The sequence below is a fragment of the Copidosoma floridanum genome, unplaced genomic scaffold, assembly GCF_036245765.1.
Source record: "Copidosoma floridanum isolate Cflo_tuat_1 unplaced genomic scaffold, Cflo_Japanese_pri ptg000032l, whole genome shotgun sequence".
Classification (NCBI taxonomy): Eukaryota; Metazoa; Arthropoda; class Insecta; order Hymenoptera; family Encyrtidae; genus Copidosoma; species Copidosoma floridanum.
This window is the reverse complement of record NW_028321909.1, coordinates 7,476,792-7,501,176: the sequence shown is the minus strand read 5'-3', so window position 1 is coordinate 7,501,176 and position 24,385 is coordinate 7,476,792. Positions and strand designations below refer to the sequence as shown.

Genomic DNA, 24,385 nt, shown 5'->3' with positions numbered 1-24,385 from the left:
ATCTACGAGGACAAAAATAATTCGATACCATGCTCACTATTTGTACCAAGTTGACCAATTTTAATTTTCATCATATGATTTTAAGGCAAATGATGTGAAAAGTTTCAATGAAAAACGCGGAAAACAGTCATTAAAATCAACTCGTGTCTACACAGTACAAGCACAAATATTATTTATTGAAATGTGACAGACTGATTATCATAACGCTTTTGTAAAAAAAATAATAGAATAAATAACATTATCTGACACACACGTACAGTACATGAGTTATAAAAAAAGCGTAAACCAGCAACAGCTTTTTAGTACTTATATTTGAAATTCATTTTCACAAGATAGTCAACTTTAACCTGAGCCACATCATAAACGATGAATTCGTTGTACAATAGTGATGAAGACTGCTTAAGATCCGCAGGTATTCCAGGTCCACAAGGCACTTCCACGCCTTTCTTCAGTTTGACGGATTGAGTTGGGTCGGGTTGTGTCTGTCCACGACCCCAGGTCGAATGAGTTCCGTGTGGTAGCTTAGTGACATAGTCAGCATGATAACACTCGTACATGTTACCCAATGCGACGTCGCAAAGTAAAAGTAGACCTGTCGGGCTCTGTGTGTTTGTGCAACAATAATTGGCGGATTTTGATACCATATCCGCAAAGTAGATACCTGTTACAAAGGATTACATATTTATTAACGTGTTGAAATGAGCCTATTCAATAAAATAGCCGCATATCAATGATAAACCGGTAGAATTACAAAAAATGGTAAATTACCTTTTCCAAACATGTAACCGGTGCATGGGGCCTCGGGTGGCGCAATTCTGAGACCTTGGGACAGTATACCAGCATAATTTGTGACCCTGGAACCGTGCCACAGTAGCTTTCTGTTGTGCAACTTCTTGAATGGCTTGTATCTGCGTTCTTCTCCCTCTCTCTTGACCACAAACACCTCCTCGATGATAAGATCGTATTGTGTGTGCGTCTGGGCATGGGTGTTCTTCACGTACTTTTGGATCAGTTTGAATTCCTCGCTCTCCTTGTCTAGGACATCGATATCAGTCTTCAATAACTCGTAATGAGCATCCAGTGCATTCTTTTCGGAATCTGTCTTTGTGTGCAAGAGATTATATGCGATTTCCATTTCGAGAAGGGACTCGAGCATTTCGCTCTTGGTTTGAATTTCTTTTTCAGTTTCGATGATTCTGAAAGAAATAATTAGGATTTTAACAAATGAGGAACGACTCAACAATCGACAATCGTTAATGAAGATAATTACGTAGGTTCATTGACGCCAAAGTTGTGGGGGATGAAGGTGTAAAATTTATTCGAACCCTCGATAAATTTCGCTCTTTCAGTGCTTCCACTCTTAACAAGATTCAGCAGGTCTGTAAGAACTGTGTAAGCTTGCTGAATTTGATTTTTTGAAATCTTGCCCAAGGGCATCTTATCCATGTCGATCTGCAAAGATAATCGAAATTCAAGATAAGTGAGAGCAGAACAGTGAAATTATAAAAATTAGGGAAAAATTTCTCGAATAATCACGACAAATTGCTGTAGCAAAGAGCATCAAATCTTTGTTTACTCGCCTCATACTCGAGCATGGCTTTCTTCATAGTATTCACATCGAAAATCAGTCTTATCAAATCTTGTACTGGCTTCTTTAGCTTACTCTCTACGTTGGACTCAAGCAAGTCTAAAGTGTCTTCGGTCGTGCCATCATCAATATCGATAGGATACAATTTACCAGGAACTTTGACAAACTTATCACGTAATAACCAACTGTTACCGGATTTCTCTTGATACAGATCTTCGAATTGTTGAATACATTCTTCTAAAGATAATTTGTCCACCTTGTTTCCTCCAATGGTTGTACCTGTTGAATGTAAAATTATTTTAATTGCGTTAAAAAAATGTGCGTTTACAAAACGCGTTGAATCAAAAACTGACCAATGCGTCCCCAACTGCGGAACAGCCAATACTCTTTTCTACTGTCATGTTTAAGAATTTGCAGTTTATAAAAACTATTTTTCTTCGTCTGAATATCCGTTATTCCCAATACAGTAGTGAATTTCTCATTGCCTTTCTGATACACGTGAGCAACGTCGGACAGTCCGCTGTCGGGATCAACGGCTCCACCACCTTTGACTATCAACTTGACGGTGCCGCCAGATTTTACGTATTTACTTTTACCCACCGAGGCTGATTTCTAAATTGAAGCGATTAATCATCACAAGTCACGAAGTTAAAATTTTAATTACAAAAATATTTTCTTAGAAAAATAACATACCATAGCCACAGACTTTGAGACGCGCGCCTGTGCATCACCACCCCAGGGAGCAATAGATTTTTTTTTTATAAGAGTGAACGGCGTATCCTGGAATTCCTTAGCTTCTTCAACAAAGTCTTCAGATACGACGTGAATATCGAAATCCTGAGCATCTTGTATAACCACGGGCATTTTCTCAACTTGTTCCGGAGTGGAAATCACGGCTGCTGTTTCCCTCGTCACTTTGGTCTTTACGTTGCCACCAAGCATTAAAATTTCTTTCTTCAAATGGTCCTTACTTAACTTTGTTTTAGGAGTAATGACAAAATCAAGATGCTTCAAGGGTTTGGGTTTGCCTTGAATCTTTGGACCATCTGTCTCATCTTCTTTTTTGACAGCCAAAGACACTGAGGGGGCTACTTTTTTAAATAATCGCTGTTTGACCTTGCCCTTGTACTTAGCTCTGGAAAAATGTAGAAGCATGAAAAATAGTGCATAACGATGATAATAATAAGAGACAGCTAAATGAATAAATATTTACAGGAAGGCATTTTCTTCTTTCAAGTTGTCTGGCACAACAAATTTCTTTCGCTTAGGATTGTGAGTGACATTCTCGCACAAAACCCATTCGTTAACACTTCCAGTACACTTGTAGCCAACATTAGATTGATACATGAAACTTCCACCACACTTTGAGCAAGGCTCTAAAGCACCAAACATCATAGCATCAGTCAAGGCATCTTTGACCTGTTAAAATTGAAAGAATCACAGAAATGTTTGTTTAGATCGTATTAAATTTTTTTTGCTTTACTATAGAAAATTTGTAAGCACTGCTTGAAGGAATGCGTGCTCATGTGTATTATCAATCATACCTCCATTGTACCAACAGGCACAAGCTGACCATTATATTCAAGCAATTGAGTATGAATCGATTTAGTGAGACCATCCAGCTGGTCCCTGAGCTTGAAGAACTCCTTGTTCTGTTTTTGCAAAGCTTTCTCTTCCTTCTCGTCTATTGGCTCATCTTTGATCTTCTTAGCAGAGGTAGGCCCGTCTTCTTCCTTGATTTTGGGTAGCGCGTTGAGGAGCGTCTTTTTATCTTCGTCGGTCAGTGCATCGGCACCAAGGATGTTGGCACCGGTGTCAAAGAAGCTCAATTCCGATCTTAACTTGGCAAAACACTCGACGTGATACCAGCGGTCTAAGCCACCATACTTGCGGGCATCTTCGCTCTCGAAGTCCTTTTTGGAGATTCGCACCTCTTCCTTGATGATCTTTTCCTGACAGCCGCAGCATGTCGACCGGCTTGACTTGGCGTACTCAACTCTGAAGTCTTTGTTTGCTCCACCGGCCGCTGCTGCTTTGCCGCGCTTACGACCCTTGCCGCTACTCGAGGCGGCTGGTGCTGCTGTACCACCATTCGACGCCTCAGCTTTAAATTTTTTAAATTTAATACCTATGCCATTTTTTCCGTACAACCAATATATAATACGAATTTTTTGAGTTTTTTCTAATACTAAGCCATACTAGTCAGGTTGAGATTGAAATTTTTCAGTTAAGGTGTATTTGTTGGTAAGTGATAGGATGAATTAATGCAAATGTATGTACGCATCAAACAACATTATTATTAGTACAATGTTGTACGAAATATAGTAAGATGAAAAAGAAAACTTTCAATGGTTGAAAAAACAGATCTAGGGTTCTAATAATTCATTTACCAATTTGTTTTCTTAGACGTTCCTGATCTTCCCAGCGGATTCCATCAAAGTGAGCGATGTCACCTTCTGTTTTGGGTCTTTGCTTTTGAAAAAAGCATTTTTCGTGATGCCATCTCTCCATTTTGCCATCATGAAAGGGGCTCTACATAAAAATACATTGATAAATAGACAAGGTGTAGAGAAAAAATATCAAATAAACTGCAAAGTGCTATGGTAAATGAAAGGAGTGGTGTTAGTTATGTGATGAATAGTGCTGGGGACAACACTATCAACATAGTTCAAGGGCTTACTATTATTGGCAACAGCACTTGAATTTTACTTACTGAAAGGGATATAGTCAGTACAAGAGCATAATTTGTAATTTACGACCATTTTTTTGTTTATCGTACACAAAAGTTAAATTATATTATGAATATCTTGTGGCTCCAGGAACCTTGTTAGCATTTTCGAGCGACTGTTAATTCAACTCGAGAAAATATACCCTACAAAATGTATGTAGTTTTATGTAACGCTAAGCTAGAAGGTAAAGATTATCAATTAGGCTCCTGAAACAAGCAAATATAAAAACAAGCTATCTTATCGCAACGCCCAAGCGGCAACATCAACGGGAATATTATACGTATGTCAGGTACCATTAATACGCACGCTCCACCAATTACCGACAAAAGAAAACAAACACGCACTCCACGCTTTCTATTTAAAAAAAATGTCATTAAAATATTATTTTGGTAAATAAGGGACATGTATAGGTGTGGTCAATCAGGCAGTTACATAAAAATTCAGATTTTCAACTCAGTTGTGCAGGTTTTGCAAGTAAAGGGCCAAAACCGTGGGCTCTCCTTTAAGTAACACACATAAAAGTATTCGAAAACTGAAAAGCAGAAAAACATGTCATCAATTAGCTGCCTAATTGTCTTTTATTATCTCCTAAATTTTCCAAATTTTACGAGCGGTAACTCACTACCTGAAATACGCGTATATATCCATACATGCTGATACCTTTGATACTTTTCATCAATGTTAGCCTTTTTTATTATTTACAATCGTAACAAAATTAATTAAACATAAGACGCATGTAGTATGAAGCGTAAGTATAATTGTCATACTCTGAATTCATCAATTACGCCTGAAACTCTTTTGAGAAAATATGTTCAGAATGAATTTTAAGGGGGCTCCTTCACGAAAGTCCCCAACAGAGATATATTATTTCTTGTAAATAAAAGTCCACTGAATTTAATGGTGGTCTAAATTATATTTCGAATAGGTCAAAATTTTGAGAAATCCGAGCTCAAAGTTGTAACTATTAGTAGCACGTGTTCCTATGGGGCAGCGTGAAAAACAATTTGTTTTCGTTTATAATGAACCTAAATTAAATGTCCCAGCAGACTGAATATATACGTTTTGTAGATGAAGTCTTCCTCTGTAATATGCTGTATTAAAAATTGTGGATAAAGGACCATTTTAGCGAGATATTTGTGATAGAAATAAATAAATTGTGTCCGGGAGGTCAGGAGGTCACGTGGGTAGCAGACGTACTTGTTCATCTAATCGCGCGAGTTTTGAAAAAGTTGAGATTGCCTTTCCTCCATCCTTTTGAGACTCTATGTGCGTGGTATTCTTTTTTTTGGTGGATTAGAAGGACCGTCATCCATTGTTTATCAATTAAATGATGTTAATGACATACAGATACTAAACACTATAGAGGTAGAGTAATAGCAGAAAGGCAAAGGCATGCAAACACGACATATATATATACCATATCCCTATATATTACATCGCTATACTACACCAACAGGTGGTGTTGGTGTACCACTGTACCCTCGTATGCACTTGACTGGTCAAAACAATAATAAATTTTTCGTACAAACTTAAACTACACACATAAATATCATTTTTCCCACTTCATACGTTATTAAAAATATCATAATGATTTTCAGACACATTTGTTTATTGAAAAACAAAACTTTATTTTTTGTTAGTCTTTGACCTCAGCAGTAGTCGTAGGAGCCCCCTTAATCAAAATCTCCTCTGGGAATGATGTGTCCTACCTAACTATGTACTTTTTACAAACGGCATGCTACTTAAAAGAGAGAGACTGACTTCATCACGATACATGCCACTTCATGACATGCCAAAAATCGTTTAGCCATTACTTCTCTACACTTAGTTTTTTCAATAAATCATAAATATGAACTTTACTATAAAGTGTAATTTTACATCTACGATGCAAATGCGTTTGATATGGTTAGGAAGCCGGCGCAGAGGAGGAGTACTTCAGTACCTCAAAGAAAAAGTACGTGGTGTGCCAAGAACGAGCCAAGACAATACGTTGTAAAGAAAAAAAAGTGACTCACCTGAACGACGCAGGCGATTCGGATGACATCCTTGGCTATGGGACTTTTGCAGACTTTGCAGCTCGCCCTGTTACTTTTCGAGTACTCGACTCTGAACGGTAGATCCACGTCTGTCATATTTCCAGGATTCCGGAGTTCCCACGACGATGGCTTGTAACTTGTATGGCACTAGGCCCTTGATTCTTCAAGTTCTCTTTGTTCTCGATAAAAACTACGATGATGCTTGTCGAAGTTCTGGAATCGCAATAACACGAAAGACACGAAGGACAAGCGGAAGAACGAAGAGGTGCGTTTATGCGGTGTAGTAGAGACGGCGGCACGGCGGTTGAGTTGTTTTCGCGCGCTTAAATTTTCGATAAAAAGTCGGTGTCGGTGTGTCGGTGATTACGGAAGCCCGGTCACGACATCTGCATAAAAACGCATAAGCACGCCCAAGAACAAGTACTTATGAGAGTTATGAGTGCATTGAGATTGAGTGCTCAAAAACACGAGTGCACGAAAGCGCGCACACAAGTTGCAAAGCAAATGGTTTCTATTTCATTTACTTAAATACGTAGCTTCTTATAATTGTTACGTTACACATCGTTACGTGGGATGTGGGAAAAAGAGATTTGTTAAATAAATACATGTATATATATATTTATATATATACACGGTATAAGATATACGTGAAGTTATGTGTAGTAATTTTAGTAATCACTACTAAGTGACTAGTGCCGTATGGTCAATTTTATTAAACCATATAAGTAGAATATCTATACTTTTGCAGGTCAATTTTCGGGTGAAAGATAGATTGTAATATACTTGCCGCAAATAGCACAGACCATGTTAACTTTCCAGTCATGGGAGAACAGCCCTTTAACTTTAGATTTCCAATAAACAGTTAACTTATATAATATGTACATAGCAAAATTTGTGTTACAAAAATCTTGAATCACGATCCAATATATACGTGAATTATTCAGTCTAAAAGAAACGACTAAAGAAAAAAGGCCTAAAAGAGAAGCATAGTCATATAAAGAGTCTCCTAAGAATAGAGCATTGGATCTCACTGAATCAGAGAGGGTTGGGATCTTTGTTTATTTATATTACTTAAAACTTACTTCTCTGTAATAAATGTATTTTTTATGTCGTGAGATCCGATGCTCCATTCCTAGGAGACTCTTCGTGTGGCTGTGCTCCTTTTGTAGGCCTTTTTTTTCAGTTGTCTCTTTTCGACTGATTAATTTGGGCTTACATAAGTTAATGGTAAAAGGTCTAGAGTATTGAAATTTTGTAAATATTATCGATTTTATAAGCCTATTAAGATAAGTAGAATATTTATACTTTTGGAGGTCGATTTTGGATAGGAGGTAAATTGTAAACTTGCCGCAAGTAGCATAAAAAATGTTAACTTTTTATTGTCTACCTGTAAGATTAGTTGCGGCTGGTTTATAATTGATTAAAGAACTCTACTGTAAGTTGTAATAATTATTTGGATCAGCGCCATCTAGCGGTCTTTATTTTTTGGCCAAAAGTGGCTCCTAAAATTCTGAATCAGAGCAATCACGATTAGAGCCATTTAATCAATTATAAACCAGCCGCAACTTATGATGAAGATATAAAATAAAAAAACAACGATACGTATGTTTTTGGCGGCAAGTTAACAATCTATTTTCTATCGAAAAATCGACCTCGTATGTGTTTATACTTTTGAAGATAAATTTTCAAGCATAAGATAAATTGTTAACTTGCCGCCAAAAACACATGTATCGTTATTTTTTCATTTTATAGCTTCATCATGAGTTGCGGCTGGTTTATAATTGACTAAATGGCTCTAATCGTGATTGCTCTGATTGAGAATTTTAGGAGCCACTTTTGGCCAAAAAATAAAGACCGCTAGATGGCGCTGATCCAAATAATTATTATTACTATACACTTAGTAGAGCCATGTAAATTGTAATCAATTATAAACCAGCCGCAACTAATTTTATAGATATAAGAGAAAAAGTTGACATTGTTTATGCTATTTGCGGCAAGTATACAATTATTTTTTACTCGAAAACTGTTAATGTCACGTCGTACAAGCACTCTTGTGATAAGACGAAGAAAACAATATGATAAGTGTATCGTCTCTCTCTTTTGCAATTGAGTCAAGTAAGTCGTGAGTCGTGAGTCCTGGTAATTCTGATGCAAGGAAAGCAAATTTTCGTATTTCAAGAAATTTGTGTGAAGTCAAAGGAAGTAAATCTGTTAAAAAGTACATGGTACGAGAGCTGAAATACTTTTATTTCATGACATTTTTCAACAAGTAAGTGTAAAATGTATACCTTCGATGAATATCTTACAGATAATTGTATAAAAAATCAAAAGTTATTTGTAAAAAAATGGCCTAGAGTATATATACAGTTTTTTTTTTAACAAATGACTCCAAGGCCCTTTCCAATTTCAACGAACGCGTCAACAGCTCTGTCGATTTCTTCTGTCGTGTGAGCTGCACTTATCTGAACTCTTATTCTTGCTTTATCCTTAGGAACAACAGGATAACTGAATCCAATGACGTATATTCCCTTTTCTGCAACACGAAAAAAAAAAAGAAAATCATAAATCCCAGTATATTCTTTTACCTGAGAGAAAATATATACCTAGCATTCTGTCAGCAAAAGTGCTGGCTAACTTGGCATCTCCGAGCATTACTGGGCTAATGGGATGATTGTCCCCACTGATTTTAAACCCAGCGTCTGTCATTTTATCCCTAAAGAGTCGGGTGTTGTGTTGTAAGTTCTTGAGAAAACTAGAGCTCTCGCTTATAAGATCGAGCACCTTAAATAGTCAATGAAGTTTTATTAAATTTTATATTTTTTGGGCGTGAACAGGTAATACGAGTGATTTGATTATTCTGAATTACCCTAATGCCAGTTGCAACTACAGGCGGTGGCAACGAATTGGAGAACAGGTACGGTCGACTTCTTTGTCTCAATAGATCAATCAGTGGCTTTTTGCTCACCGTGTATCCACCGGATGCGCCACCAAGAGCCTTGCCCAAGGTAGAGTTTATCATATCAATGTTACCCAACAAGTCGAAATATTCTTCCGTGCCCCTGAAACAAATGTAAATTACAAATTTTATCACGATACAACTTAAAATCCCAATAGTATTGTTGAAACAATCCTAATAAAAAATGTACCTTCCAGTCTTGCCGAAAAATCCAGTGGCATGGCAGTCATCGACGAACGTCAGGGCATCATACTTCTTTGCCAGATAGATGATGTTGGGCAATGGTGCGACCGTCCCATCCATGGAGAACACACCATCAGTGGCGATCAATCGTAACCGCGCCCCCGAGCTCTCCCTCAGCTTCGCTTCCAAATCTGCCATGTCTCTGTGTTTGTATCTAAAAAAAAACAAAAAACGAAATTTGTGAGAAAATTTATACTTTAGAATTTCACGATCAGAATGGAAAAATTCTCGGTACGTCACCTAAATTTTTTAGCCTTGCAAAGCCTGATGCCGTCGATAATCGATGCATGATTGAGCTCATCGCTGAGTATCGCGTCCTCGGGCGTGAGTAGCGTTTCGAAAATCCCAGCGTTCGCATCGAAGCAGGAAGCGTAGAGAATCGCGTCCTCTCGATCGTGAAAGACGGCCAATTTTTTCTCCAATTCCCGGTGAATGTTTTGGGTGCCGCAAATAAAACGAACCGAGCTCAGACCTGCGCCGTACTTATCGAGTGCTTCTTTCGCCGCTTCGATGACTTGCTTGTTGTCCTGAAGGAAAAAAAAAAAACTCACATGAACAATAGTCGATTGAAATTTCAATTACTAAAATTGTGAGTTTCAATGAGGCCGGTTATACAGCATTATTATAATCCAACTCACCGACAGTCCCAAATAATTGTTGGCGCAAAAATTGAGCACTTTTCTCCCATCGTTCAACGAAATCATGGTGCTTTGGGCCGAAGATATAATCCTCTCCGATTTCCAGGTGCCAGCTTCCCTGATGGAATCCAACTCCGGTTGCAGGACCTCCGCCAGCGAAGTCATCCCTCGCCAGCACATGTACCGTTTAGCTTCGATCGAAACGTTAAAACATTTAAACGATCGCGTGTGTTTGAACAAAGTTCGTCTCATCATTTTGAAGAAGTTCTCGGTTCTCGATACCTATCACCTGTTTGAGCCGACTGACGACGCTGGCATTGTTATGATATGGCATCGGCAGCTCGCGCGAGGGTCATTGGAATCCGATGATTATAGGCGAGTTTTTTAAACCGGTCAAACCTGCTGTTGGCCTAGGCGTATATATTAAGTATACTATACTCATAATGAAAGCTTTCTCGGGTTTCATACGCACACGTAGCGCGACGCGATCGATGCCGTACATATTAATAGTTCCGTGCGTTGATTTTTTTTCCTGCTCTTATAGCCGATGACGCGCTTTCGTTATTCTCTGATGAAAAATTGTTTTGTTGAAAATAAAATTAAAAATTAACGGAAGGATGATGGAAGTGATACAGAAAAAAAAAAAAAAAAAAAATAGTCGTTGATATTGTTTACAATAATCGTGTTTATTTTACTTAATTGTACAACACAACATTTTGGATTGATCACTTTCACGTTTTTCGGCTTCTCAATCATGTTGTTCTGTTGAGAAAAAAGGCCTTAACAAATTATCGATCATTTACAGCTACTTCGTCAATCTTACCATTAATGATATTTATATATTTATTATTGGTATATCATCATTCACTTGACGCAAATTTATTTATTTATTTTTTTTTTTTCAATACAATTTCTTACGTATCCAAGTGCGGAAAACTGTTATACAAAGTGATTACATAGAAAATATTGTAAATATTGCTATGTTTGTTCAAAGTCTTTTTGGTCTCGTCATTGGCCATCCATGATATATTAAGCATATTGAGTACATAAAATTGTCTCGTTATCATGAAAATTAGCATGTAAATTTTTATTTTGAGACACAGCATGTGTCTGTTACATCAAGTTTTTTTTTTATTTTTTCCTAAAATAATTGATCAGTTTATTATGAGTAGAGTATTTAATTGATATTATGTGAATTTCCTGCATCACCGGCACTTTTAATTAACATAACTAAAGAACGTAATAAATACAAGAAATAAGTTTGGCTTTTGAAAAGTAAAACCCTTGTTCACATTAAATACGATGATAACGAGCTTGTAAACACCTGTGAAAGAGAACGTTTCCAAAGAGGGTAATTTTTTTCAAATAATTCTGTTATGATTCCAAAGGGTCACATAAATCCCATCTCACCTCTAGGATATTATTTTTACTTTACTTTACAAAAATCACAAACTAGTATTATTATTCCATAAACTTGACAATGCTACGTGGTATTCAAGAAAAAAATTGATAATTTTTGATCGTATAATCAGTATTGATAGTTACTACAACGCAAAAGTTTACTATTATTTATGTTGCACTTGTAAGCGTTTTTTAACATTTCAGTTCATCCGAAAGAATGAAATTTTAATTGCTTTTCATTACACTTTACATTTTAAAATAACTTACAACTATTCTTATTTTGTTCTGATAAAAAACATGTTTTAACGATCTTACATGATTGATAATAAACTGCTTTTGGACAAGGGTCATCTTCATGTACAATATCATTTATACACATTATATGCGTTTCTTTAACGATTTCATAAAGTATATTTTACTACAATAGCAAAAAAAAAAAAAAAAAAAAAAAAAACATTTAAGATCGATGAGATCTGAATCACAGAGTCAACCGTCTCATCCCGAAATTGAAATAAAAGTCTACACACACTTATGAACACAAGTTTCAACACAATTATATACGTTTGGAGCAGCTGGTAGGTAGACGCTAAATGAAAGTAAACTAAACTTGAAGAATTTGAGCTATTCAAAGGTAGATTTTTCACGTATTCTTTCGTCCACAGCAACAAATTGCTTCGTTTGGTAAATAATTATGCAATTTTTTTGCACGATATCCTTTGCGCAAAATCGTAAACGTGAGAGAAGTTGTGAACTATTAAGTACACGGTTCCTAAGTAAGCAGCAATTGCTATGGTTAAGAAGAGATCAAATACTGCTGGCTTTACGCTGAAACAGACGAAACAAAATTCATTTTCAACCAAATCTTTTTTTTTCGTAAAAAAAAAAAAATAAATAAATAAAAAAAAATTCCTGCTGTACCTGTATACGTTTAACGTTGCTTTAGAAACGTCATAAAAAACAAATTCTGGATCTCTCTTGTCAGGGCTGTGATACGTTACTTTCACGTCACCAAGATACTTCTGCATTGCTTCTTTGATAGTATTGACTAATGGATTTTGCTTATCGGCCAGCAACGCAGCGGCTCTTGGTTGTGACGCCAAATAATCCATCCACATCTTTAACGAATCTTTAGAAACACTCTAAAACAGACAACAATTTTGTATTCGCAGTAGGCAATGGCAACCAATGATCCACATATTTTAAGGAGTATAATATTACCAGAGGTTCAGAGAAAATCTGGCTGTAGCTAACATTGTACATGTGCCTGGCAAGGGCCTCTGCAACAACGGTTGTATGTCTATGCAGTCTATTGATCTGTTCATCATGCATTTCATCCAAAATTGTAGTTCTAAACGGTTCGTCGAAGCTCTTGAGGGTAGACAGAGTGGCGGCTGGCAGTCGCCTGATACTATAACGCTCGTGCTCCCAAGCAAGGTTTTCCTCAGCAAGATTAATCTTTTTGTGCTTGCCCTCGACGGTGCCATACCCAAGGCTGTCCGAGACGGTACTTAGTTCTTTGTAAATGAGACTGCCAACAGAGCCCTCTTTCGGTGGTTTGGAAACGTGCACGTAGAGATTATCGCTCGAAGCAACGGAGTCAAGGCATATAATGTACGAGGTACCCTGCAACGAGACAAACAATATAAACAATCTTTAGGGGACTAATCTTACCAGGGTGAACATAAGTATTTACCTGTATATCAGACCCTTCAACTCCGTCAAACTGGTCCTCCAAAAATTTCTTGCTTCCCAAAAAATTGAGCTTACCAGCTCCGGTAGCGATAAAAACTAAGTTGTAGCGCGGCCGCGACCTTCCCGAGGAATACAACGCCGAAAAGAGTCTTGCAAGTTCAAGCAGCATTGATAACCCAGATGCGTTGCTTTCAGCACCAAAAGATAATTCCTGAAATCAATGTTTGTTTTTTTTTGTCAGTAGGGAATTCACATAACACGAAAAATTATAGAAAACATTGAATTACCGGTGCTACACCGTTACTATCGTAATGAGCAACAATAGCGATGGTTGGCAGTTTGTCTTCGACTCCAGTACCAGTTAGTTTTCCATGCAAAGTGGCAACTTTCACGTCAGTCTTTGGAACTGCTTGACTAGTTGAAACGACCACTTGGTAGCCACTGGCTGATATAGAGGTGAACAAAGCCTCTGCTGCAGATCCAGCTTTATCATCTGTGATGAATCCATGCTCGACATCCTCGAGAATAACTTGGATCTCTGGATTCCACTTGACAAAATACACAGGGATGGGTGTTTCAGGCCCATAAAGCATAGATTCTTCCAGGAACATGATATGCTGCATTAAAAAAAATAAAGCCCAACGTAATTTTTTTTTTTCATCCAATTTGAAGAAAAAAGTGGGTAATTATGACTTTTAGCGTGCCTTTTTTGCTTCATCGCTCAAGTTGTTTGAATTTTCCGGAAGAACAACGATCAATGCACCAGCCTTTTGTCTGATGGAATGAAAAGTATCTGCAGTAAGATCTAGGGCTCTGGCTACAATACAGTGCCTAGAGGTACCCCAGCCTGTTAGTGACCTCGCTTCTAGCGAAATTGGAGCACTGCGACAACCTGTTGTGCAAATGAACAAAAAGAAATAAATGTAAAGCAAACTTCTACTTGCGCTTCATCAAAAAGACTCTAATAGCTTTCTGAAGCACATTTTTGTGCTTATAACTTGAAATTAAAAATATATTACTTATGTTTTTCATCCAATGATGAATGAGTTCAAGTTAAAAAACACTTGATTGTTTTATGAAGACAAGCGTGAACTTTCAATGCACATAATGATTGAACCTTATATGTTCCTATCAAAGATTCTATTTCATAAAAACTACAATGAGCAAATAGGTACCATCAATTCGCGATGCAATTAAATGAAGCGTACTTTATAACTCTCATGTGTAACAATGGAAGTAGGTCGTACACTATTTGCAAAGATCATCAAAACAAGAATGTCTCAGTTTTGAAAGAAAAATCATACAATATTTAAAAAACAGTCAAAAAGTCGATTGATAAATAAATTATTCTACAAGGCAAGAAATCACAGGCTGTGCAGGTGTACAGACCATGGGGCACGCCGTGCAAGTCGTACTGGTTCATACGGTAGGCCTGAAACTCATGGGACGCAGCGACAGGGTTGGCCGGGGCGATGATGATGAAGAGCGGTAGGACGATCAGCAGATAGTAGGGCAGACTACGCCAGAGCTCCGCGAAGCCGTCGCACTCCTCGACCCACATCCTGGCGGTTCTTTTTTTTTTTTTTTCACTTCTTTCAGTAACAAACGTGGATACACGCTGCTGCACTTTTTTTTTTATCTCGCGAGGGCGAAATTAACCAAAATAAAATAATATTCAGATCGATTAAATATACACCAGGGAAAGTCACTTATATATATATACGTGTGATGCTGTTTTTAGAGAGAGAGAGCAGAGAGGGACCGGCTGACGTTGCGTGATGTATATATATATATATATATTTTTTTTTAAAGGCCAGTTTCCACGGGAGCTGTCTGCTAGTGTTTTCATTGCTCTGTTTTTCCGCTGCACATCGCCCCCTTGAATTACATAAGTTGAATTGTTTTTATTCGGGCCTCCGAGGGTTGATTAAAGCAAGGGTGAGTGTTTACTAAAGGGGTTTTCGGTTTTTCGCAATCGTCGTATTTTCGTTTTCGTTAACACTACGCGCTTGTGTTATCAAAATAGGATAAACATTGTGGGCGATCATAACCTTTTTGTTTGACGTTTGTTTCATTGTTGTTTTTGATAGTTTACTTGTGAATTTTTCAAGACGTAAGTATATAAATTGTCTGGTTGTATATGGGTACTTTTTGTGAGCGAAGGATCTTGTTCGTCTGATTTTTGTGCTAATACCATTTACATTTCCGTCAAACGCGATGTTTATGTTTTGAAGACTTGACCCTACGCAGCATTGGAATCATCAGTAGACTATGAAAGTTAAATAAAACATAATTACCTGAATGCGTTTGTTTGTAGAAAATGGGAGGCCATCACAAACCACACATACCAGAAGTTCCGGATGCATCAAAGTTCAAAGTTGAAAGCTCAGAATTTTTAATGGACATACAAAAAAAGTTGGGAGAAAAAGGTTTGAAGGACCCATGGCTGAGGAATCACGTCTGGCGCACAGACCAGTGGAAAGGCAAAAAACATCCTGACTGGGTGTTGCTAAGAATATTCACTTACGGCTGGAAAATCTGGGTGCCTCTGGTCATTGGTACCATTGCTGTCGAAAGCTTTTTGGGCATTGATTATCACGGCCATAGTAATCACGGCGATCACGGGCACGGCGATGGACACGGTGACAAGCATTGAAAGTGATTTATCTAGATAGAACCCTAAGCGATTCTGTACTATTGTAAGTTTAATAAAGTTATATCGAATCAATACTTTTTTTTTAATACTCTGGTAATTATAAAAGTATAGGTAATGTTAGTAAAATGAAACAAGATTTTCTTTTTGCTTGGTTAAAGTTTATGAGTTATATTTACGCATTAATGAAAATTACAGTGTACATATACGCACGGTGGGGCATACAAGGCATATAAATCATCTTAAAAAGTTTTAGATACTAAACCCCACTGTGTGTACACTCTGATAATAAAATCTTTCTGAAAAATAAATGTACAGTTTAAATAAAATACATTTAGAAATATGTAATTTGGTTTTTGGCTATACATATACATCATGAATAAGAAAAAACTAAGAATATTTATATTCATATAATAATAAGCTTTGGATAACAATTATTTATTTTTACACTGATGAGTACTTTTTTAAAGTGTTTGTATTAATAATTTTTTTCAACCTCCTGATTGATGAATTGATTGTTCTTTCCTTGGATTCATTAATTTTAATACACCAGTATCTCAACAGTACTAATAAAAAAGTATATATAAGTAAAAAAAATCTACAAACTACGTATTGCTTTATCTTGTATGATAAAAAATGCATAAAAGTATATTTATAAAGGTTCTAGATTGCATATACATCATGATAAATTTTTTTAAAAAATAGGTACTCAGTTACATTTTTACATTGAGGTGTCAACGGCTAAGTAATTAAATCTTTTTACATTAAAAACCTCTCGTCTATTAACGTTTTGTTCGCCAAATTTCGCTTTCCATTAATTCTACTGACGGCGGCGAGTAGTTGCGACACTAGTAGCGTAGCTATGCAAGCTAAAATGTAATCTTTGGCCACTGCTTGAGCAAACACGAATACGGCGATCTCGAATGTTCCCAGGGTCCACTCGTTACCGTAAAATATCACTCGATCGAAGGTGTTGTTGTTATCTTGTGAAAAAAACCAAATATAATGCGCTTCAAGTAGATGCTTCCTTCCAAAAATACCGTATAATTACCAATGTAAAATGTCGATTGGTCGTCGGTGTTGCTCATTTCAATGTCGCACAGTTGTTCCAACAGCAAACGCTCTTTGATGGTGTAATCCAGATCCTTGAAACAGTGGTCGACAAAAGCCGTCAAGAACTTTTTCATCTTGGAATGGACTTTCAAGCATTTATCCCAGTTCAGCGAGGCCAAAACATCCCGTCTCGATTTATTTTCATTCTGCGGAAAGAAAAAGAAAATCAGCAAAATACATTAACACACCCTATTCTCATTAATCTCTAACGATCGATGCAATAACCGTGTTTTGCAGGTCCAGCAGCTTTTGGTATATTTCTCGAAACGACGAGGACAACGAAGCAATGAAGGTTTGATTAGTCGTTCCGGGAATCAGGCCTCTGTGGGCGCAGAGATTACCCTCTTCCTTCTTCAAATCGTCGATCAACGTTTCCAAATCCGTATCGGCGTATCCATGGACCGACCTTTGATTCGATTGGCTCACACAATTAGACGTAAACGCATTTTTGAAAACAATTATTGTCACATCATTCATTATCTACACCTACCTCCCGTGAATGTAGTATCCGTAGTAATCGTAGGCAAATATGAAGACGCTGATGTTGGCCACCGAGCAGAGATCGACGAAATGTTGGAGCCGATTTTTCACGTACCTCTCGTAAAAAGTCACAGAAACGATCCACTGGGCGCAATAGCACACCACGTAAACCAACGCCCCGACGCCGTATCTCAGGGTGAAGCTCTTCTCGGTCGTCTTGTGGCTCTCGATCACGTCTATCTGCAATTCCGGCGTCGCTTGCGTCCAGTACTTGAGACCTACTATCTGCAACACGTAACTTTTTTTGGCTCACACGCATATAACTATACAACACAACACACATAATAATATATCATAAAAATAATGTATACAGCTGCACCAACGAACCTCGAGCATAAACAGTGTGAAGGTGATCTGCAGCGCGATGCTGATCCTTCTCTTGGTCTGTATCTTGAACCACTCGTTGGCCACGAAGTACGTCCTCCAAATGCTCACGGGCAGCTGGTGCACCTTGCTCGGCACAGCCGTCGCCTCGTCGTTGTCGTCGATGCCAAGAATCTCGGCGTGCTTTTGCTCAACGTCCTCGACAGAAGGTACAGGAGGTGGAGCGGGAGCCTCGGGATCTCGAGGGGTCTCCGAGGCCACGGCATCCGAGGACCGCCTCCTCGTAGCTGTTGGCGGTGGCGTCCTGGTCGAAGCGCCGTCGGGCTCGAACCGATTGCCGTACAATTTCTTCAAGGACGTGTGCGGCGAGTCGTAGCGCGTCGACGATGGGATCGCCCGCGGTTGCTCCCAGTCCATGAAAAACACGCTTATCGCGCTTTGGCGGTATATCAACGCCAGGATCTCGATTATCTGCAATTGAGTTGTAAAACAACAAGTTGGGACGTCGCCTAATGGCGGAGTGAGAGTAACACACACGTGCAGTAGGTCAGCATTACCTTGCCGCTGAGCGCGAGTATGGTGTAGATGTAAATTTTCCTCTCGACGTTGTGGGCTGGCAGGAGCATGTGCAGGACAGTCTGGCCCTTGTAGAAGACGAAGGTGTAGATGCACGCGCTTATGCAGACGAGCAGCAGGACGTTGGACACGGCACCCAGGCAGTAAACGAAGAACCAGACCACCACGCCGATCGTCAGGACACCGTTGAAGTTGCGCTTGCAGTAGCTCCAGGCTTTCAGGGCCGAGTAGGCTACCGCGAAAGACGACAGTACGCCGATGGCGATCTGAGGACAAATTTTTCCTTATCCCTTTTCATTCGCTCAAATTTTACGCAAGATTTTTTTCCTTCCCAAACGTTTAAGCGGCACAATTAATTTTACGATAGGATATAATAGCTTGCCTCGATGATGTTGTTCGAGTGTTTCCTCAGCAGTACAAAAGTGACCCGATATTCAACGTTCACTTGCTTGTTCTCTTGTATCTCCTGCTTTCTCAACTCGTCGTATTCGATTCTGATCACCGGCGTGTATATATGTCCACCGTCTCGGTCGTTTTGTACTTTGATTCTTGAAGAAACATCATTTTCATTAACAAAAAAAAAAAAAAAGAAATGTATTAAATAATAAAACAGATCCTTTGATTTATACCTTATTTCCATTGATTTGACGTATCGGAGGATGGACAATTCGTCGTCGCGTTTGAAAGTGTCATCGACTAAATTTGGTATTGCTTTGTAGCTGGATATGCTATCGACGAGGAAGAATTTTTTCATGGGTGCCCACTACAACAAAGGATGGAATAACGAAAAATTAATATAATCAAAAAACAACATAAAGGTGTTTGTCCTCCATCAACAAACATCCGTATAATCATTACTTAACATTTTTCGAAAAAAAAAAAATCGAGACTCTCACTTGTTTGCTCTTGGAATAGACGGGCAAGGCGCTCAAGTAAGATTTCCCCTTGTCGGTGTAGAGCAAGTACGGGACGAAAAAATTCACCTCCCTGGTCGTCAATTCTTTGGCGTAAACCTTGCACTCCATGTGAACGTTGATCCCGAACCTGACGCTGCTCAAAAACGTGCAAAACAAATTTGGCGTGTCTATGTACTTCAAGTCCCCGTCGAGGGAGTACGTGGCTATCGTAAAGTTCAAGTGGCTGTTCTGCAACGACAAAGCATGTACGTATATACAAAATGATTATCTTAATCATATGCTTAATCACGCTCACCTCGTCGTTTTTGTTCAAAGTGTACTTGACGGGGATAATCTCGTCGTTGGTGACAACCGGGCCGCTACCAGTTTCGTAAAACCTCCACGTGAACGAGTTGTCCTGCTTGGTCTTTGACACCTTGCAGGCTATGCTCTTGTCCGTCAGAGTCAGGGCGCACATGTTGGCCAGACGCTCGCACGCCGTTCTGTCGCCGTCCTTCGAAAGGGAAAAAGGGCACCGTTTTAGTTTTTTATCTTTTTTTTTTTTTTTTTTTTTTTTTCAGTTGTAACTATACACCTATGTACAGTCTTTCTTTTTTAAAATACAGATATCCAACAAGTGAAAATCACCTTGGCCAAAAACTAATGGCAAACGATAGTAACATTAAAATTATTTCTTTTCATTTTTGTTTTGTTCGTCCTGAACGACATCTTATAAATCATAAGAAAAACTGGACAGCTTCATTGTGACGTTGTATTTTCTACTACAAGTGAATTCTACAAGGAAAAAAAAAAAAAAAAAAAAAAAAAGGAAACATTTTAAAGTTACCATCAAGTACCAGCTATTTTTATTGTACTTTTTAAATTAATATTTTTATTTCATGACATTGAGCTTTTCAGTGACTTTTATGTACCTGTTCTCGTCAGTATTATTTCGTAAAAATCAAGGGAGGAAAAAAAATTGCCTGCGATAAAAGCACACCTTGCAAAGATACATGGACAGCCTGAGCTCCTTCCTAAAGTAGTAGCTGTCAACGCTATCTCCCGCAAATTGGACCAAGTACGTGCTGCGCACGTCCATCAGGTCGATCTCGTGTTTGCGAAAGCAGTAATCCTCGATCCTGACGTGAGTCGTCAGTGGACAGGCACAGTTCACGTGGCTGGTCGTCGTCGCGTTGTGACAGGCAATGCACTTCGTACCATCGGACGATGGGTAACTGTTATCCGAGCACTGGACGCACCTCAGCGCTTTCAACAAATCACCGTTCGCGTCTCTTTCAACTGCAAATTTCGTTGCTCGTTTCAATATATGTACATTTTTTTTCATTATTAGGTCCCACAAGTGTAAATTACCTTTGACTTCGTTCATGGCACAACTGCAGGTGAAATTGTCCCCTCTCCTGCAGGGAATGCAGCTTTTTTTGTCAGAAGTCAAAATAGTACCCAATTGGCACGCTTCGCATTTTGGCAAATCAAACTCGTACCCGACTTTTCTGCTGTGCTCGTTGCACGCGCACGACAGACCTGGAAAATATATATATTTTTCACACATACTCGAGGGCGTAAATTTTCGGTAAACTATTATGCCCAGTGCACACAAGGATTGTGCGCAATGTTGTTGTATACGAAATATATATATATTTTTTCGGGCACAGCGTTTGTGCCAAAATTAGAGGAGTTTTGTACGCAGACAAAAATATCTTTTGTGGTCTTTATTGATATGTAAGCTTGTGCAAGATATTTTAAGAGTAGAAACATTTTTGCACAGCCCTTGTGTGCATTGGCATGTTTGACAAATTAAATGGCAACTTGTATGTATGTATATAAACGGGCTCTTTTGACAGTATACAGCTGAGAGGGATCATATTTTACCATTTTCCGATGGTTCCAAATTTTTCTTGAGGTCGCACTCGACGCACAAAAAGGTCTCGGTGTCAAAGTACTCGCTGCTCTTGCAGTTTCTCGGATGATTGTATTCAAAGACATAATTCTCACTTTCACTGAAACATTTGGCAACTAGCGGTAAATTTGACAACAACAACAGCGCGACGACTACTGGCGGCTGGATTTTGGCGGATTTCAACTCGTGCATTTTTTTTTACATCCGAGGGGCATCATTTGATCTCGAACGAGGGATGAAAATCATCGACAAAATGAATAAACATCGATGCAATGTGTCAAACTAACAACAAATGCCTCGGAAGCGGCGTGCAACGACACACTTACCCGTTACCGATACATTTGTGGACTTAATGTTGCGTGCGTTACCATAACAACCATATACATACACATACATATGGTACGTGATGCTTTCAGCTTGTTAAATATACGCTCACTTATCATCGGTGTATATGACATTTTCATGAATATTCATTTGAAGAATTTCCTTGCGAGTGTCGAGTACCTGTATATTTATACTTACGTTGTACTTTCTTACGCGGTACGTACCTACCTACCCCTGTATTGATTGACATGGTTTATTTTACACAAAGGCATGAATTTCGAGTATTATTTTACGCGTGTGGATCAAACTGGAGCTTCGTTAAATTTTTTTCATTTAAAACATGATTTTTTTTTTCACCGCTTTTGATATCTGTTGCTGAACTTCATTGCTCGAAATCACTACGTACTTGTGAATGTATTTTAATTATGAAATAACTTAAAAATTTGATTTTACATTTTTTTAAAACATGAAATAAGTGGTAATTTTTTAGAAAAAAACAAGAAAGAAGAATTTATGAATGAATAAACATTACTATATAGGTACCAGCCACTCATCGAGTAAGAGCAGTTGACGCTGCTCGAAAGTACAAATAACCCATCGAGTTAGTGTGGTCATTTATTGTAAAAACATACTTATCGAACAACTAAAAGTATATACCTGGTATACATACGTTTTGCACACATCATATATTATTATTATTTACAATATCCAACGTATATCCTCAATATACCATATAAAACGGTTAAGGGAAATGAATCCTCATCCTTGCGATAATTTTTATTGGTGGCACATTTAAAGAATCACATCTTATTGTCCAACAAACTCATCAATTACGAAAGCTCGAAAACTCCGAGATAATAATTATATATCATCGATAACGAATTATATATACCTATATGTAAATTGACCTTCCGTAAATTATGTAAATTCATGTGTTTGTATATCATTAGAATAATTTCTTCTTCGAATCGGTAGTTTATCTCATTGGAAATTAGAATGTAAAATTTTATTTAAAAAGACGCTTATGGACTACATGCTGCGCGGATTGCACTATGATACCTAATAACGAAGAGTAATTGTCACGTAAGTATAGCAATGTAAGGACAACCATATGAAAATAATGTGATCGGAGGACTGTATAGGATTCGAACTCTAGTCCTCCACTTTATAGCTACAGTATTCTCATTACAGTCGCAGCTTCAGCTCGTGCATAAATATATTGATGTAATTCTGAAATAAAAATGTTAAAACAACATGCAAGCACTCCACTAAGTTTTGCATTTTTTTTTTTTTATTGATAATTTTTCGACACAATAAAAAAAATTACAACAAAACGAGGTAGTTGTAGACCCACTTCCGATTACCCTGAAATTTTAACACGTCGTACAGTTTTTTTATTCTATAAAAGGATATGTTTATTACATTTCAGCAATACTCAAAGTTGATGAGAAGTTCAACCAAGTAATAAAACCCATTATATAGTAAAAACTTTTTGTTTTTTTGCACAAGTATAACTTAAATAAGACAATATTTTACAGTAATTAACTTGGATAAAACTTAATTATCACAAAACATAAATATATAATAAACTGACGAAAAAACACGTGGAGCATAAGTAATTTAATGTAAAAATAAATCTGATGCTATTATAATTATAAAGTTATCGTTTGTACGTATATTTTGATGCATATTTTAATTATGAATGTAAGTATATACGTTCAAAATGAATCGCATGACAATTTATAGCATATACGACAACTTAATTAACTTTTGAATTGTAAAATTTAGTGCTCTTACTGTTATAAGTTTCCTCATTTAGTGATCCGTCTTATATTACGTGTATATCATACATGTATAACTTTCAAGTAATTATTTATAATATGAAATTCGGAGAAAATAAATGTAGGTGATACATACATATATATGTAAGCACTGCTCTATTTAAAATCATCAACAATTCGAATGTAACGTTCGATGTAGAGTACTCTCTTACATTATTTATTTAAAACAGACTGTTTAATAATACGTAATTGTTTACACATTAACAAAATGCTTTTTAATTTATTATAAACTTACATTATTGAAAATAATTCTATTTAGTTTATTTACTACACCACAAAATAAATATGCCACAAATTTAGTAAATTTTACTACGTCGTTCGCATAATTATAATGATGCCCTTTTTTTATAGAGATTAATTCTTTTTCTGTTTCTCACAAGATGATGTAATAAATAAAGTAAAAGCTTAATTTTAGATACACTTTTATACACCTGACCGAAGTCTCTTTACAACTTGTTAAAAAGGTTATTTCAAAAACACACTCTAAAATTCATCGTTGATTAAATAGAAAATTTTTACAAAAAAATTACAAACGCCGCACTCGATTACCAAGTTCATTATTTCCAATACTGCAGCATAGCTACATTCACGAATGGTGTTGTTACTTCGTCAGACAAAGTAAATCTTCTTTACCAAGAGCTGTAGTAAATTTGCAAACATTTTTCAATTGTTTTATTATGCCAAAAGCAGTTAAGTATTTGTCAAAGTCAATCAAGATGAAGACCCGTTGGTTGACATGCGTGCTCTTGCGCGTGTTTTTGAACGAATGTTCGGCCATATTGGAAATGATGCAACTCCCAAAGCGATTATTGGTCGAAATCTCAATATGGCCGGTGGTTTGTTGTTCCCATTTGCTCCCACTCTGATTGGCTGATCGTATTGTGGTAAGAGAGGGAAATATGCCCGATTTGCCGGTT

The 24,385-nt window shown here is 37.5% G+C and overlaps 5 protein-coding genes and 1 long non-coding RNA gene across 9 annotated transcripts; 2 read left to right on the top strand and 4 right to left on the bottom strand.

Moving 5' to 3' along the window:
* Positions 1 to 155: 155 nt before the first annotated feature.
* Positions 156 to 6,831, bottom strand: Parp1 (Poly-(ADP-ribose) polymerase). 2 transcript variants are annotated; one of them, XM_089597411.1, is made up of 10 exons: positions 6,333 to 6,831; positions 3,979 to 4,120; positions 3,133 to 3,716; positions 2,802 to 3,007; positions 2,282 to 2,723; positions 1,942 to 2,200; positions 1,581 to 1,867; positions 1,271 to 1,452; positions 769 to 1,196; positions 156 to 661 (listed from the first exon to the last, which is right to left on the bottom strand). In XM_089597411.1, the coding sequence occupies exons 1-10, from the start codon at positions 6,447 to 6,449 to the stop codon at positions 300 to 302; spliced, it is 3,009 nt and encodes a 1,002-aa protein (XP_089453537.1). In that variant the 5' UTR covers positions 6,450 to 6,831; the 3' UTR covers positions 156 to 299. The 2 variants fall into 2 exon arrangements, with proteins under 2 accessions (XP_089453537.1, XP_014212183.2); XM_014356697.2 differs by having other exon boundaries at positions 3,133 to 3,692; positions 6,333 to 6,830.
* A 1,650-nt stretch (positions 6,832 to 8,481) lies between these two features.
* On the top strand, positions 8,482 to 10,785 carry LOC149373371 (uncharacterized). Of its 2 annotated transcripts, XR_016293412.1 has the most exons (5): positions 8,482 to 8,622; positions 8,845 to 9,088; positions 9,188 to 9,423; positions 9,507 to 9,698; positions 10,297 to 10,785. It is a non-coding gene; the product is annotated as an uncharacterized LOC149373371 (long non-coding RNA). The 2 variants fall into 2 exon arrangements; XR_016293411.1 differs by lacking the exon at positions 8,482 to 8,622 and having other exon boundaries at positions 8,740 to 9,088; positions 9,507 to 10,785.
* Gcat (Glycine C-acetyltransferase) lies at positions 8,586 to 10,455 on the bottom strand. The gene is made up of 6 exons (XM_014356713.2): positions 10,191 to 10,455; positions 9,793 to 10,079; positions 9,500 to 9,706; positions 9,220 to 9,412; positions 8,957 to 9,134; positions 8,586 to 8,886 (listed from the first exon to the last, which is right to left on the bottom strand). Exons 1-6 carry the CDS (start codon positions 10,443 to 10,445, stop codon positions 8,729 to 8,731), a joined length of 1,278 nt encoding a protein of 425 aa, XP_014212199.2. The 5' UTR covers positions 10,446 to 10,455; the 3' UTR covers positions 8,586 to 8,728.
* A 126-nt stretch (positions 10,786 to 10,911) lies between the features above and the next one.
* Positions 10,912 to 14,994, bottom strand: LOC106642071 (BOS complex subunit ncln). Its single transcript, XM_014356708.2, has 7 exons — positions 14,673 to 14,994; positions 13,988 to 14,175; positions 13,571 to 13,900; positions 13,285 to 13,494; positions 12,810 to 13,214; positions 12,510 to 12,730; positions 10,912 to 12,416 (listed from the first exon to the last, which is right to left on the bottom strand). Exons 1-7 carry the CDS (start codon positions 14,842 to 14,844, stop codon positions 12,281 to 12,283), a joined length of 1,662 nt encoding a protein of 553 aa, XP_014212194.1. The 5' UTR covers positions 14,845 to 14,994; the 3' UTR covers positions 10,912 to 12,280.
* A 118-nt stretch (positions 14,995 to 15,112) lies between these two features.
* On the top strand, positions 15,113 to 16,011 carry ND-B12 (NADH dehydrogenase [ubiquinone] 1 beta subcomplex subunit 3). Of its 2 annotated transcripts, none has more exons than XM_014356720.2 (2): positions 15,113 to 15,221; positions 15,601 to 16,011. In XM_014356720.2, the coding sequence occupies exon 2, from the start codon at positions 15,604 to 15,606 to the stop codon at positions 15,937 to 15,939; it is 336 nt and encodes a 111-aa protein (XP_014212206.2). In that variant the 5' UTR covers positions 15,113 to 15,221; positions 15,601 to 15,603; the 3' UTR covers positions 15,940 to 16,011. The 2 variants fall into 2 exon arrangements, with proteins under 2 accessions (XP_014212206.2, XP_014212207.2); XM_014356721.2 differs by lacking the exon at positions 15,113 to 15,221 and adding an exon at positions 15,228 to 15,396.
* An 81-nt stretch (positions 16,012 to 16,092) lies between these two features.
* On the bottom strand, positions 16,093 to 21,604 carry LOC106642079 (meckelin). The gene is made up of 13 exons (XM_014356715.2): positions 21,276 to 21,604; positions 20,757 to 20,927; positions 20,386 to 20,684; positions 19,702 to 19,899; positions 19,386 to 19,634; positions 19,119 to 19,252; positions 18,872 to 19,037; positions 18,471 to 18,755; positions 17,917 to 18,384; positions 17,540 to 17,814; positions 17,275 to 17,455; positions 16,988 to 17,195; positions 16,093 to 16,919 (listed from the first exon to the last, which is right to left on the bottom strand). Exons 1-13 carry the CDS (start codon positions 21,493 to 21,495, stop codon positions 16,696 to 16,698), a joined length of 3,078 nt encoding a protein of 1,025 aa, XP_014212201.2. The 5' UTR covers positions 21,496 to 21,604; the 3' UTR covers positions 16,093 to 16,695.
* Between the last annotated feature and the right edge of the window lie 2,781 nt (positions 21,605 to 24,385).

Coding starts and splice junctions, on each gene's coding strand:
- Parp1 (XM_089597411.1), bottom strand. CDS start 6,449: ATGACAGACGTGGATCTACCGTTCAGAGTCGAGTACTCGAAAAGTAAC. Junction 1,868..1,941: donor CCGCAGTTGGGGACGCATTG/GTCAGTTTTTGA, acceptor TACATTCAACAG/GTACAACCATTGGAGGAAAC. Junction 1,453..1,580: donor AAGCCATGCTCGAGTATGAG/GCGAGTAAACAA, acceptor TTATCTTTGCAG/ATCGACATGGATAAGATGCC.
- Gcat (XM_014356713.2), bottom strand. CDS start 10,445: ATGATGAGACGAACTTTGTTCAAACACACGCGATCGTTTAAATGTTTT. Junction 9,413..9,499: donor TTTTTCGGCAAGACTGGAAG/GTACATTTTTTA, acceptor CATTTGTTTCAG/GGGCACGGAAGAATATTTCG. Junction 8,887..8,956: donor TTTTGCTGACAGAATGCTAG/GTATATATTTTC, acceptor TTCGTGTTGCAG/AAAAGGGAATATACGTCATT.
- LOC106642071 (XM_014356708.2), bottom strand. CDS start 14,844: ATGTGGGTCGAGGAGTGCGACGGCTTCGCGGAGCTCTGGCGTAGTCTG. Junction 13,901..13,987: donor TGAGCGATGAAGCAAAAAAG/GCACGCTAAAAG, acceptor TTTTTAATGCAG/CATATCATGTTCCTGGAAGA. Junction 12,417..12,509: donor GCAACGTTAAACGTATACAG/GTACAGCAGGAA, acceptor CGTCTGTTTCAG/CGTAAAGCCAGCAGTATTTG.
- ND-B12 (XM_014356720.2), top strand. CDS start 15,604: ATGGGAGGCCATCACAAACCACACATACCAGAAGTTCCGGATGCATCA.
- LOC106642079 (XM_014356715.2), bottom strand. CDS start 21,495: ATGCACGAGTTGAAATCCGCCAAAATCCAGCCGCCAGTAGTCGTCGCG. Junction 19,900..20,385: donor TGTCCATGTATCTTTGCAAG/GTGTGCTTTTAT, acceptor TCCCTTTCGAAG/GACGGCGACAGAACGGCGTG. Junction 16,920..16,987: donor CCAATCGACATTTTACATTG/GTAATTATACGG, acceptor TTTTTTCACAAG/ATAACAACAACACCTTCGAT.